The following is a 14680-nucleotide window of genomic DNA, read 5'->3' on the forward strand; positions in this document are numbered from 1 at the left end:
TCATCAGAAACCTTCTCTTTCTTTTGTTCCGTCCCTGTCTCTCCACCTAAAGATTAATAAACTCATTCGTTCCACAAGCTTTGACTTAGAGTCCACCAAATACCAGGCTCAGGAGAGCAGAGAACAAGTGTTGATTTGGGCCAAGTGAGGGACAGACTATAACCGAACAAATGAGTAAGATATTGCAGTGTGGCCAAGAGGATAGATGCTGTGGGGGAGGATAGTGGCAGGGAGGAGGGAGGGAGGCCTCTCTGAGAAGGGGGTGAGGAGCTTGGCCCAGGCAATCTGGGGATAAGCCTTTAGGGCCTAAGCTGGGAAAGGCCTGGGCTACTGAATAAGGGGTGTGGAAGCTTGGCGGCCGGAGCCGGGGAGCAGGTGGCAAGAGGAGACGAATGAGAAAGTTCCAACCAGGGTCCTACCAGGCTGCCAGCCAATGAGGACTTGGCTTTCATTGTGATGTGTCATCACAGACTGGCCCTTGGTATGTGACCTTGGACTGGTTTTTGGTGTGACCTTTGCTTCCAGCTTATCTGGCTGTCCCAGAGCAACCTTTGCTGGAAAGAAGGGAAAAGTCTCAGGGGATGAGGTTCTCAGCACGAAGTTCAAGACGAGTGATGGTAAGGTGTCCCTCCTGCAGTTCCTCCGAGCGATGTCTGTGACATGGGTGAGTGAGCAGGTACTGGCGGGAGGGGGTAGGGAGACAAGGCCCCTCCTAGCGTGAGTCATGGTGGAGACAGACTGCTTACCTGAGTCGACGGGTCCCCCAACCTAGCTCTGGACCCCTGGTCGCCTCAAGTCTGGGATCCTGGCCCTCAAGTGGCCATGCTTGCTCTAACCTGGGTATTGACAAGTGGTGGCATCAGAGAACCCTGATGGCGGCATCAGAAGCCACGCTCTCAGGGTTTGTGGATTCGTGAACTCAGTTAGTGTCAACGAAGAGGGAAGCTGAGGAAATTCAGTACCACCTGGAAAACTTCCGTCTTTATCTTGGCAATTAACACTTGCCAAAGATTTATACTCTCCTATCCGTGCCCCAGGGTCAGGGGGAAAAATGTAGACACACGGCTGCTAGTCTCCAAGATCGACTTTTCCAGCACAAAAGTGGGATACGAGCTGCCCACCGAGCCAGGCAGGTTGCCTCTGCTTGGACGGGCTCCCTAGTCCCACCTAGAAAACAGGCCTCCACTGCACTCCCACCTGCTGGCCTGGGCGCAAAGCTGAGGGCCACAACCAAGGTTTCTCTCTGGGGCAGTTCTGGAGAACGATGAAGAGATCAAGCAGCTGAACCAGGAGATCCGCGACCTGAACGAGTCCAACTCAGAGATGGAGGCTGCCATGGTACAGCTGCAGTCCCAGGTGGGTGGTGCTGCCCACCTGCACGTACGCCCTCTCCCTCCCCACCGGAGAGGTCCTGGTCCTCAGCCTGCACTTCGGGGAGGCAGGAAAACTGAGCCCCTCATCAAACTTGCTGCCAAGCTGAGCTGATCGGCGTAGCGCTCAGCGAGACTCAGGACATGCCACACCCGCCCGCACTGGCTGTTCTTCCAGCCGTAAGGGGTCTTCAGGTGGCCCTGCCGGGGGTCCCATCAGGGTTACTGGTGCCATCAGAGTTGGCTGCTAGCCCTGTAGGAGTAGCACCACCAGGTGGGTTCCGGGGGTCTGGCTGGAGCCTGCCTCTACCACAGTACTGCCATACGCCAGCCGAGTGACCTGGAAAACCCGTTGGCAATCTGCATCTTGACGTCCTTGCTGGTGGAGTGAAGAGAAAAATAGGAGTCAACTCTGTGAGGTTGTTGTGAGGTAAAGACATTTGTATGAGGAGGCGTCTGACCCAGAAAGAGCCACTGTTGCCATGTGATAGAGTTACACATTTCTTTAAGGGTATTTGTCATCTCTCTGATTTCCCCAAAATGGACACTTGTCATCAGGAAAAAATGCAGCGAAAGCCTTATTCCGAAAAGAAGACAGTGCCCTGTCCTTAGCTGTTGAGTAGGGGGCTGGAGAGAACCTGGAGCACAGAAGGAGTGGCCACACATAGCTGTGTCCCCTATGGCTTGAAGGGCAGAGGGACAAGGAGCTACTGGGCCCTGCAGGATCTGAGGGCAGGAAGGACAGATGGGAAGGTGGTGAGGCTCCTTCCCAGAGGCTGCAGTGTGACACTTTGGAGCTCTACATGTCTTGTTCCTCTGTTCCTTCCTCCACTGGAAAGCAGGCTTTCACGCTGACCTCCTGTGTAAACAGAGCATCGGCCCATGGAGATTAGGAAGGATTTTCATTCTGCAGCACTTTCCCCAGGTTCCCAGGCAGTAGAAGCAGAGGAGTGCTGGGGCGTCTCTGGGTGCCGAGACATATCACTGTGTGACTGCCACCCTCTGTCCCTCACTGCTCCCTCCCTTCTCAGAGTGTACCCTTGGGGCAGCACCTCTGATTTCTCCCTTTTTGCTGATTTCCACCTTTTTTTTTCTTCCAAGTTTTTATTTAGTTATTTTGAGAGAGAGAGTGGGTAGGGGAGGGGCAGAGAGAGAGAATCCCGAACAGGCTTCTGTTCCACTGCTCCACTGGCGTGGAGGCCAGTGTGGGGCTTGAACTCGTGAACCGCAAGATCATGACCCCCGCCGAAACCAAGAGTCAGATGCTCAACACAGTCACTGAGCCACCAGGCACCAGGCACCCCCTGATTTCCACCTTTTTATTTATCGGCATCCATTTGGAAGGACCGGGAGCCCCCTTTCCTCTAGAGGGAGTTTTGAGTCATGTGCTCTGCCGAAGGCTCAGGCAGAGAGAAGGCAGTCCCCTAACTCCTACTCCCAAGTGTTTTAAGCCGAAGATTTGTCACCAGGTGACGAAGCATGGTGTTTCCCAGCCACGTGGTTGGAGGAAAGCACTCTACCTGATCCATAGCTTTCTAAAAGGCAGCTTACCTGTCTCTATCTGGGGACAGCTTAATGTGTCACACATGTCATGTGAACTTGCCTCTGCCCTGAGGCCTCCTTAAGATGTGGTCAGGTTGGGGGCTGCCCTCCCGAGCAAGTCTTCTCCAGATCAGGCCCCAGGGAAGGTTTCCCACCTTCCCCATGCTGGCCGTGAATGTCTGCATAGGGTTATGCGGACCCCGAGACTCACCTGATCGCTTGAGCTGCTCTGGGTAGGCCGGACTGCCCGTGACCCATAGCCCTGCTGTCACTGTCACTCTCAGGGTGTGCTGGAGGAGTCATTGACTGGCTCCACTCAGCCAGGAGTGGCTGTCTTCCACAGCTTTATTAAGGCACTTTGTTGGCCTTTCTGGTGGGGAGAAAACCCAAAGGCAGCCAGACACCCCATAAAGTGCGTGCAGTATTCCCATTACAGACAAGGAAGAAGAAACATGGGGAGGTTAACTGTACGGCTAGTGGTGGGCTGGGATTTGAGCCCAGGGTGCTCAGAGTCTGTGTTCCTCTCTGCCCCCGCAGGACAGATGTGGCATAGAAACCCATGGTCCCACACCACTCCTGGCTGAGTCACTGTGTCCCCTCCTCCATCCAGGGACCAGAGTCCCTACGTCTTTGCCTTCTCCCAGAAAGATAGCGGATGTGGCACAGTTAGCATGCTGGGTGTGTCCCAGGAGGACATGATATGGTCCATGGGGCCCCCATGACAGGAGGCATTTCCCACCTTGGTCTGGTGCAGATCTCCTCCATGGAGAAGAGCCTGAAGAATATCGAAGAGGAGAACAAGCTCATTGAGGAGCAGAATGAAGCCCTGTTTCTGGAGCTGTCGGGCCTGAGCCAGGCCCTCATCCAAAGTCTCGCCAACATCCGCCTTCCGCACATGGTAAGCAGTATGTGGCCCTGCAGGCACACCAGTGAGCTTGTGGCTGACTGTCCCCCCACCCCCTGCCAGGACTCTGGGGAGGGCAAGGAGGGCGCGGCACACCTCTACCTCTGGGGTCCTGCCAGAAGGGCAGGTGCTCTGCCCGACAGGCTGCTGGCCACAGTGGTTCCAGCTGTCCCGAAGAGCTTATGAATCCACAACAGGATGCTCATGGTTGTTTCAGCCCAAGGGTGCCAGTGGTGGCCCTAGTAGGTGTGAGGAGATGGGTTTGAGTCCTGCCACAGACTTCTGTGGCTTCTGAAAATCAGGGGACACACCGTGTGGATGGAGCTTGCTAACCTGGTTCTGTTCTCCAGGAGCCAATATGTGAGCAGAATTTCGATGCCTACGTGAGCACCCTCACTGACATGTACTCCAACCAGGAGTGCTACCAGAACCCCGAGAACAAGGACCTCCTGGAGAGCATCAAACGGGCTGTGAGGGGCATCCAGGTCTAGACCCCATCACTCCAGAGCCACCCCGCCAATCCGGACATCCGGGGCAGCCCAACTTGGCTCCCGCGCTTACCTCCCTTGCCCTGCCCCCGCAGTGGGGAGTCCCAACTCACAGTGACTTCCAGTTGGCAGCCCAGGGAGGCCTCAGTTGGGCTTATCCACAGGGGTGCCTGGAAATCAGTGTCTTTCTCGTTGCACTTGCCAGGCTGGAGGCCTTGACCTCCCCACACGAATGCAGGGCAGGGCATGAAGTATTACAAAGTGATTTATTTTTGTTTTTTGAAAGAAATCTGAAGAGCAGCTCAAAGTCTCCAGTGAAAGCTCATGGACAAGGTTCTCAGGGAAGTTTTGGAGTTTGCAACCACAGTATTCCTTTGTCTGTCGAGGCTGGGAGGGTAGCCGTGGGCACGGGGCGGGTGGTGCGTGTGACAGTGTCAGCCTGGAGCATGTGCCCCTGGGCACACGTCTGCTCAGTGAGGTCAATGTGGCAAGTGTGTTTTCTGTTTTCATTTAACTCAGTTTTGTCTTAAGGATGGAATAAAGCACTGTTCCAGAGGGTTAGAAACAGACCTGCAGCCCATGGCCAACTTGAGGACTCTAACCTGGGAACCCCTGGAAGTTCCACATTAAAGCACCTCACTTCTAGGGGCAGCTGGCACCCCAAGCCCGCACAGACACGTGCAGGCTTGGGGTCACGCTCCCCCTCGGGGCTGCCGCCTTCAGACCCAGGTCTGGGTCAGGGCCAGGGTCTCTGGCTGTGCGTCCACTCATGCCTGTGACCCGTCACTGCCGCTTTACCCGGGTCGTGGCCGAGCTTGACTGGGGCGGAGGTGGCATCGGCAAGGTCAGGGGATAAATCCCTAATTAGGAGACCACCAAGGTTTCGCTTCCTTTTAGATCCATTCAAGACGCGAAAAAAAATTTTAACATAATGTGTTAAACACAATGTTCCTACCGTGTAAATAGAGTCCAAATCGGTTGTGACTGCAATTCCAAGGTAGTATTTAAAAGTAGAGAAATTGCACTTCCTGGAAGAAAAAAAAAGTAGTTAGTTTAATTATTCTGTACATTGTTTAATTTTGTCAAGATGTAAGTATTTATATTCACAACCTCTTGTGTTAACATTTGCTATTTATTTAACATTTTTATTTATTAATTTTGTACTGTTTCAACTAGACCCCACACCAGGACACCATGAGAGGGAAACAGATGAAATCAAAGCAAAATTGACTATTTGACAAGAGATAGGCCACAAAAAATCTTGCTATAACTTCTATATATAGAAGTCTTCTTATAATTTTGATGCAACCAAGTTATTTTTTATATATTTTGTTATTTATTCTTTTAATAATGGAATTTTTTAAAGAGTATTTTGTAACTGAGGAATTTTGATAATTTGGGGATGTTTTCCCCCTGGTCCAATGGAAAGAAAGACTTTTTGGTTTTCTTCATCCCTTCGGTTCCTTTTGTTTCAGGCACGGACAACAGCAAGTGGAATTCTGTATTTATTATTTATTTAAGTGTAGCGCAGATGTGTGTGCTCTGGCGTGTTTCTTGTGTTGCGTCTGTGTGCTGGTTCTTGATGGCTGAGTCATGCTGCTGTGAAGGAGTGCTGGCCACAGGCAGCACCGAGCAGTCCCCGCTCACAGGCTCCCTGCTCCTCCGACAGCTCCGAAACTGTGACCCCCTTCCTCAGGAAATGCGTGGAACCCACAGCACGGCACTTCTCGGTGTGTTTGCAGGGTGATTTCCTAATAAAAGTCCACTCTGACTGTGTGGGAGCGGTGTGTACTGTGCCGGCGGTCTGTGTCCCTGAGAGCCCTAATGAGTCACCTTCCTGGGGAGTGGCTGGGTGGGTGGGTGGGTGGCCTCTTCCACCTGTGGTCTCTTCTTGGGACCCTAATGTGGAACGAACATCCTTCCCCTAAGGGGCGGTTCTAGGAGGTCTAAGTCACTGTGCTCTGCCTCTTCCCACAAGACTGGGTATGTGCAGAGCAGAACTTTCTCTTGGGCTTGGACAGAAGTCTTCCTGTTGGGGTTGTCAGTCAGGGTGGGGTGGCAGGGGTGGTGGGGTTGAGGGGTGGAACAGGGGTTGCCACAGACCACCTCTCCTGGCCACAAGGAGGAAGCCAGCTGCAGTAGGAGAGAGTCTGGACATTCTGGAGGGAGGTAGAGTCGAGAAATGGAAAGAGAAAGGTGGAGGTGGAAGGGAGGGGGATGAGAGAACTCTCTAATCTTTTCAGAGCTCCTGGTCCAGCTGAAGGTTGCCCATCCTCGCATTTCCCAGTTATGCAGGGAACGAACTCTTCTTCTCTTTCCTCCTTCTCCTTCCTCCCCTCATTCCTCCTCCTCTTCTCTTTTCCTTCTTCTCCCTCCTCCTCCTCTTCCTCCTTCTTCTTTGCTTAAGCTCTTGCGCTTGGCTTTTTGGCCTTGCAGTGGCGCCTCACCATTTTCACACTTTGATGTCAGGTGGAGCTCTAGCTCTCACAGGGTGAGACTTAGGTTTGGAGTTTCAGCCTGAACTGTCCACACCTTTTGACCTCCTTGGGAATCTGGCCTTGAAGGCCAACCTGGAGCTCCCACCTGACATGATGAAGGAAAATTCTTAGAAATTCTGAGCCTCATTTCCAACCACTGTTTGAATCAGACAGGGTCCAGGACACCTGGGGGCATTTGGTGTGTTTGGAGGGCAGCTGCGCTCGGGCCTTCGCTGTACCCCCAACCCCCCTCCCCACCCCACTCCACACTGTCCTTGTCTTTCTCTCTTTCCTTTCAGTGTCTACAGCGTGCAGGCCTCTGAGGCCTGGCCTCTTTTCTTTGGGCAACGTCTATGGCTCCCTCCTCCCGTCCTCCACTGGTCCCTCTTCTCATCTGCCTTTGGCCACGGGGCCTATTCTTGGTTTCTGCCCCACCCTGCACCTGCTGTGTGCTGTCCTCCTGTGTGCTCCGCAGAGGCTGCCCCAGTCCGCATCCTGGCCTCTCTCCTTCCCCGAATCAACATCCCTACCGCTCATGTCTGCCGTGTGCAGACTACTCCCACACTGCTTTCCAAGTCTGCTTTTCCCAGTTCTAGAACCTTCTGGGTCTCCACTTGGATGTTCCACAGGCCACAGGACATGTACCCAAGTGACCACAACAGCCCATCTGCTGCTCCTAGCCTGACCCTCCCTGGGCCCAGCAAGATGCCAATCCTCATTAGCTGCCTGTCCTGATTCATCCAGCTGAAGAGATCGTGGCCACATGGAAGCTACCAAGAGGGGCCACAGTGTCTGTGGTGCCACATGGATGTGGATGTTACCATGGAGCACCAGTCGGGTCGTGTGTGCCCCCCAGACGGGGCCACCCAGGGGTGCTGCCCTAATGAGGCCAACGTATGACTTGATGAAGAACAGGCGAGTATTAGGGCTACATCCAGCTGTGCAGGGATGCATGCATGGTGGCATCAGCCATGCCCTGCCTACCACAGGGGACGGGGTGGACTCAGTGACTACTGAACTCCAAGGGAGGTCCTCCCACAGAGGTATCCATTTGGGCTGGTTCTGGCTCTGAGGGTTGCTCACACCCCCAGCAGCTTCTTGAGCCAGTATAGGTCTCAGGGGCACGCCTCGAGCCCCAAGGAATCAGAGGAGCTGGTGCAGTCTCAGCCCTGTGGGGCCATCCCCAAGCCTCCCGCTTCCAGGATGAGGGGCCTAGGGGGAGGGGCAGGGGAGCCCACAGAGCAACCCTGCTTCTCACATAGGATCCTGGAAGTGGATGTGGAGGACACAGGTGCAGCTCCCTCTCCAGCGCCATGCCAATGGACCCCCTCGTTGGATCCACCCATCTCTGCTCACTGGGTACCTTCTGCCAGGTTGGACACATTTCTGCCCGTGTCTTTCACACACTGTCAAAAATGTTTTCCTCGTGTTCAATTCTGTCATGGCTCTCTCTGTGGCAGTTGTCAAAACAGCAAAGGAGAAACCTGGTGCTGTTTATGACTAAAGATGGTAAGGAGTCCACCCAAGGCTCACCTGCTGCATTGTGAACAAGCAGAAGAGCTTGTAAGTCCTCCAACACGCCTCCCAGGGCCACTGCTTGCGTCCCCACACAGAGCTCGATAATCCAAGACACCATCAGGCACCAAACATAGAAGGGCTCAGTCACAGCTGAGTCACCCCACATAAAACCCTACCTGGATCAGCCCTGAGCAGGTACAGGAGAGAAGTAATGACAAACCCACCTCTTGTCAACGACTGTGGTGCAGGCACTAGGATTGTCCCTGTCATACACACCAGAAGGCTGAGGCCCACCAAGCTGCTCAGGGTCACACAGAGGACTGGCTATGTTGCCAGGATTTACACCAGCCTTCTGGTCCCTGGGGTCTGTCCTCTTCAAGAAGAGGAAGGGGTGCCAGCTCAGCTGAACCCCATGTAGCAGTCAGACCCAGTGGGCACAGAGGAGCCACAGGAGAAGGAGCTACTATGATCCCCAGGCCAGTGGACAGAGAAGGAGCCACCAGGAAGAATCTGTCCAGGAACAGCATGGACAGATAGGTCCCCCAGTCTCGGGAGAGCCGTATTGGCAGATACCATTGCCTCCCAGGATGCTCTGACCATTCCCTAAGGTAGCTGGGACTGGACAGAGACTCTGAAGCCTCCTTGAGGTGGAGGGGGTTCTCCAGCACTCCTATGGCTCCTCCTGCCTATGGGGCTGAGCAAGGTATACCTGTCCCCGAGGGGACCTCTCCTTGCCCCCATCAGCCTGGGCTGGCCTGCCTGGATGATTCACTGTCACTGTGCCAGCCAGTGCTTTCCCACAGGGCAGTTAGGCTTATCCAAGATCCGTTTCCTACACTCCTAAAGGCGGTTTCTTCCCATGTATACATTTTCAGTCCATAGCAGAAAGAACTAAGGTGTGGTCCTTGTACTGGGACCACAATCTCCAGAATATTCCTGATCATTCCCTAGCCGTCACCACGCTTGTACTCTCCCTGGAGGACCTCTTACCCTCATATTGTTCCCAGAGGGTATGACAGCTAGCTGCCTGACCCCATTCCATGTGCTGGCCCTCTGTGTGATTTCTGCTGAGCTCAGGTCTGAGGGGGGCCCTGGAAGCAGGTCTGGGATCACGGGGAGAGACCCCCAAGCACATTTCCTTCTTGTAGAGCTGAATCTGTGGGGGCCTTTTTGGAGTTTGGAACCCCTTGACATTGTTTGAGAAATTATGTGTGCATGTGCAGTGACGGGATTGGCGGGGGATCTTTCTCCTGATCCACAGCCCTCCCACACTCTTGAGCAGTGGGGAGACTTCTCAGCTCACAGTCCCAAAGTGTCCTATGAATATGATACTCCGGTGGCCATAGGTTAGGGGCCACATCTCGCATTGAGTAGCCCCTGACAAGTTGACTCTCTGTGCTACAGTTTCCTAGTAAGTACAGAAGGAGGGGCATATGAAGACTTGAGACATGTGCATTCACCACAGTGGGGACCCAGTCATTCTGAAACAGCTGAAGCATTTGAATGCCCCCACTCCCCACCAGCTCAGGGTCCCTGAAAAGCTGTGTCAGAGGCATCAGTGGCAGGGGCTCATGATGATGGTGGTCTGCTTCAGGCCTCAAGGCTCACTCCATGCTCACAGAATTCTGATCCAGACACCATCCATTTGCCACCCTACCATGCTCAAAGTGTCCTGGGGAAGCTTTCAACGGTCCTAGGGCACCCCTGGGTGGCTACTGGTATGGGGGGAGGGGCTGCTGCCACCACCCTGCATTTTGAAGCCCTGCGTCAGGACTGGTGATCTCCAAACATTGTTCAAGCATGTAAACTGTTTAGATGGAATGTCACACAGAGTCCCTGTGCTATTCTGGCCAAGGTTGAGGGTCAGAACTGGTGTGGCCTGAGGGAGATGTCCAGCCCCCTGGGGTAGGTTCAACCAGATGTCCCATCAGAGGGTCTCTAGCTACCTCCCTCACCAGCCAAGTACAGAGCCTAGGAGACCAAGTGGGGAGAAAGGGCCAAATACAGGATGTGTGCTCTGTTGGGTGGGGGGTGGGCAGGAAGCACGTCTGCAAAAGGCAACTGCGTGGACGACAGTTAGAGGTGCTGGGCAAGTCCCCTTTGTGGGGGCTCCCGGTTTCTGACACAGTAGCACTGGCAGCAGCTTTGTTTGAGTCAGAGGCCATCTCACTCCTGGGAACCTTGAGCATGCCACTTCTGTGCTTTGGTTTTCTTCTCCGTAAAGGGGTCCATAGCACATGCTACTGAAGGAGGGGAGGAGGAAGGTGGAAAGGGTTAGCCCAGGCCACAGGTCATGCACTATCCCCTGACGCTCTGAGGACACCCTTGAACCCACCTCCTCTTCCCTGCATCTCCCCATTTATACCAGTCATCACTCCCAGCTCCAAGATCTGCCTCTGTTAGGTGCTAGCCACCCCCCAGGGCCCTCCAAGTCTAGGTACCTCTCACCCGGTGCCCGAGGATTGAATACATCTGCTGCTGTCACCGCTGTTAGCAACTGGTCTGGCCTGCCAACAGCTGCATTCAGAAGTTCTGAAGTTTGGTCTTTCCAGACTGGCCTTCCTTCTCCAAGGCTGCTGCCCACCCATGCTTTCCCCTGATGCCTTTCCTCTCGTAAGTCACAGGAGCCAGGGAGGAGAGTCGGAGGGGCTGGCAAAGGGGGAGGAGACCCTTGAACCCTAGGACTCATAGCTTAGGAAATGTGGCTGTCCGCTCCTCAGGAAGCTTCCACCCCAGGTGCCCTGGAGGCAGGGCTCTGGACCCTGGGCTGACACTGCTTCTTCATGTTATCTATCATCTATCATCTATGTATGTATGCATGTATGTATCTATCTATCCTCTATCTATCTATCTATCTAGAACTGGGGTGGGGAGGGGATTTATTTTATGGAATCTGCTCACTCAATTGCAGTGGCTAAGTCTGAAATCTGCAGGACAGGTGGCAGACTGGAGACCAGGAACAGTTGATGCTGTAGTTTGGTGTCCAAAGGCCATCCGGAGGCAGAATTCCTTCTTCCCTGGGGAATCCCAGTCTTTGCTCTTAGGGCCTCAAGTGCTTGGATAAGACCCACCCCACATTATGGAGGGTAGTTTGCTTTACTCAATGTTTGTTGATTTAAATGTTTTTTTTAATTTTTTAATGTTTGTATTTATTTGAGAGAGAGAGAGAGAGCGCAGAGCGCATGAGCACAAGCGGGGGAGGGGCAGAGAGAGAGAGGGAGACAGAATCTCAAGCAGGCTCTGCACTGTCCTCGTAGAGACCAACGCCTGAGCTGAAATCAAGAGTTGGACGTTAAACCAACTGAGCCACCTGGGCGCCCCTGATTTAAATGTTAATCACATCTAAAACATCCTGGCAGGCATCTAGACTCTTTACCCAAACATCTGGGCACCACATCCTAGCCAAGCAGATACATAAACTTCAGCGTCGTTCTTCATCAGCCCTCTTCCCTGTGCCCACGCATTACTAACTTTTTATTAAGGTGGTTTGTCCTAAGATGACAAATTATCTTTAGACCCCTCCTCAATCATTTCACATCTAGGAAGACATTGGAGTTCACCAGCACTTTCAGATAACCTCAAAGTGCACTCACCTGCACAGCACACGTAGCAGAGAAGCCGCAAGGTGTGTCTGAAACTGGTTAATTCCACTTGCTGGCCACAGATGGCTCACTGTGAGGAAAAACGGTGTTTGCCCTTTTTGGAGGAGAGTGTGGATGCTTTCAACACAACAGCTGTGCAGGGGCGACGCCTTGTGGCATCTTGTGACCTGCCATCAACCTCGTCTGTACTTCTTTGTTTATAACGTGTCTTTGTTATCTGGGTGTTTAAAATTTTTTTTCTCTTCATCATTGGTTTTGAGCAATTTGATTATACTGTGCCTTGCTCGTTTCCTTCATGCTCCTGTGCTGGGGGTTCATTGAGATGTATAGTTGTCAACAGATTTGGAAAATTTTCAGCCTTTACTTTCTGAGCTATTTTTTCCTGTCCCATCGTGTCTTTCCTTCTTTCTGGGACACTAATTACATGTATTTCAGGACACACGAGGTCACCCCACAACTGCCATTGGTGCTGTTCGTCTATTCTCTTTTCCCTTTTTATTTGGGAGAGTTCTTATTGCTGTGTCTTCAATCCTTTCTTTAGCAACATCCAGTCTGTTGCTAATACCATCCACTGTATTTCTCAACTCAGACATTGTAATTTTTATTCCTAGAGGTTATATTTGGGTCTTTTTAGGTAAGCTCTGTGTCTGCACTTAACTCCTCATTATGCCTCGTCTTTATTTTCCTGACAATTCTAGGAGTGCCTGGGTGGTTCAGTTGGTTAAGTTTCTGGCTTCTGTTCAGGTTGTGATCTCGTGGTTCATGAGTTCGAGCCCCGCATTGGGCTCTGTGCTGACAGCTCGGACGGAGCCTGGAGGCTGCTTCGGATTCTGTGTCTCTCTCCCTCTGCCCCTATTCCACTCAAAATTAAATCCACATTAAAAAATTAAATTTACATTCCTCACAATTCCAGAGTGGATACCAGACATTGTGAATTTTATCTTGTTGAGTGTTGGACATTTTGTTTCTCGTGAATATTCTTGAGCTTTGCTCCTGGACACAGTGGCCAGGACACGTTTTGATCTTTCAGATCTTTCTCTGATATGTTAGGAGGGGTCTGATCAGCGACGGGTCTGCGGGGAGCTCTGACTCACTCCTGAGGCAAGATCCTCCTGTGTACTCTTCTCACTGTTCCAGAGACCAAGAGGTTTTCCAGTGTGGCTGCTGGTAACCGACATTACTTTCTGCCCCGCTCAACTGTGGGCAGTGTCACCTCTAACCCTTTTGGACAGTTCCTTCCCTGGCCTTGGGTTGTTTCTGCACACACGTGTGCTGATTAGTTCTCTAACTGAACACTTGATGGGGACCTGCTGCAGGTCCCCAAGTCCTCTATGTATCTTTCTCCCCACCTGTAGTCTGCCCTGGGACCTCTAGTTACCTTGGTCTCCCTGCATTCTCAGTTTCGTCTCCTCAGCTCAGGGAGTCCTCCCGGCTCCGCTAGGGATCCCCTCCTCCCTGCCACGGCAGGCTGAAGACTCTCACAGCAGTGAGATGGGGCAATTGTAAGGACTCAGCCCTTTGGTTTCTCGTCTCTCAGGAGTCACTGAGGTTTGTTGCACAACGTCCAGGTTCTGAGAACTGTTGCTACACATATTTGTCCATTTCTTGGTTGTTTCAGGCACGAGGGCAAGTCCAGTCCATCTTGGTCAGAGTTTCAGAGTTTCTTGGCACATTTCAGTTAGGGATGATGAAAAAATTCTGGAGATGGATAGGGGTGATGGTTGCACAACCCTTAAAATGCACTTAATGCCGCTGAACTGTGCACTTGAAAGTGGCTCGAATGATAAATGTTATGCTCTCTCTATATCACCACAATAAAAACATTTTTAAAGCTACCTCAGCCAAAGGAAGTATTAGTACTGTACTTTGAAGATAACAACACAACCCACTGCCTGTGGCTCCAGCCACAAGTACCCAGGTTCACCCCTGCCTCAGGCCTCTACGTGACCTTCCCTGTGCCAGGGGACCCCTCCTCTAGGTATGCTAAGCACGAGTGGCCCACAAATCACCCATCCCAAGTGCATACCCTTCAGTAAGCCTTCCCAACACCTGTCAGGGACACCCCACAGCTCCCCATGGTAACATCCTGCACACTGGAAGAAGAAAGACAAGCTCATCCAACTGTAGGTTGGTCTGGTGGCCTTTGCAAGGCGCTGACACCTCCATTTTACAGATGGGGAAACTGTGAGTGGATTGGATGCTGGCAGGAAGCAGAGGCATCTCAGAGATATGTGTTAGGAGGGCAGGGCAGGGGGAGGCTCATCTGTAAGTGATGAAGGAGCAGGGGTCACTGGTATTGGTTGGGACAGAATATATTGAGATTCTGTGGGTGACACAGGGGCCTTGTTTTGGTCTGTGCTTGGGCACAGTTACGTTTTGTCTCACTGTATCATAATGGAGCTCCTCTGCAAGGTTGTCTGGGTCCAACGGGAGAACACACGGCCTTGCTGTGAGCGCCAGGTGAGCTTCCAGTGTCAGGGACTGCTCTTGTCATTCTCAGAGATCATACCAGTATCTGCTTCACGGAAATAATCCACATAAAGTGCTTAGCGTGACACCCTATGAAGATTAATCCTGATGGTATATGGATGGTGGAGTTGACATGGAACGGGCAGGGAATGATCCTGGAGAGCCAAGCAGATGGGTCTTATGGCTAGGTAGAAAAACAGAGGGCTCACGTGATCAGACTGTGCTTTAGGAAGACCACTTGGAAGAGAACAGGGAGGGGTGGTGAGAAAGCAGGCACGAGGCCAGTTAAGACAGCATCCTGGTGACAGGT

General features: G+C 52.5%; 1 protein-coding gene across 1 annotated transcript in view; it reads left to right on the forward strand.

Moving 5' to 3' along the window:
- The window catches only part of MYT1 (myelin transcription factor 1), a 50779-nt gene extending 46077 nt beyond the window's left edge, over positions 1 to 4702 (forward strand). Inside the window, exons 19-22 of the mRNA XM_060622818.3 lie at positions 526 to 617; positions 1253 to 1356; positions 3667 to 3810; positions 4167 to 4702. Of these exons, the coding sequence (XP_060478801.3) occupies positions 526 to 617; positions 1253 to 1356; positions 3667 to 3810; positions 4167 to 4307 (481 nt within the window). The 3' untranslated portion in view covers positions 4308 to 4702. The remainder of the gene's footprint in view (positions 1 to 525; positions 618 to 1252; positions 1357 to 3666; positions 3811 to 4166) is intronic.
- Positions 4703 to 14680: the final 9978 nt, after the last annotated feature.

Source organism: Panthera onca, chromosome A3 (genome assembly GCF_046562875.1).
Source record: "Panthera onca isolate mPanOnc1 chromosome A3, mPanOnc1 haplotype 2, whole genome shotgun sequence".
NCBI lineage: Eukaryota > Metazoa > Chordata > Mammalia > Carnivora > Felidae > Panthera > Panthera onca.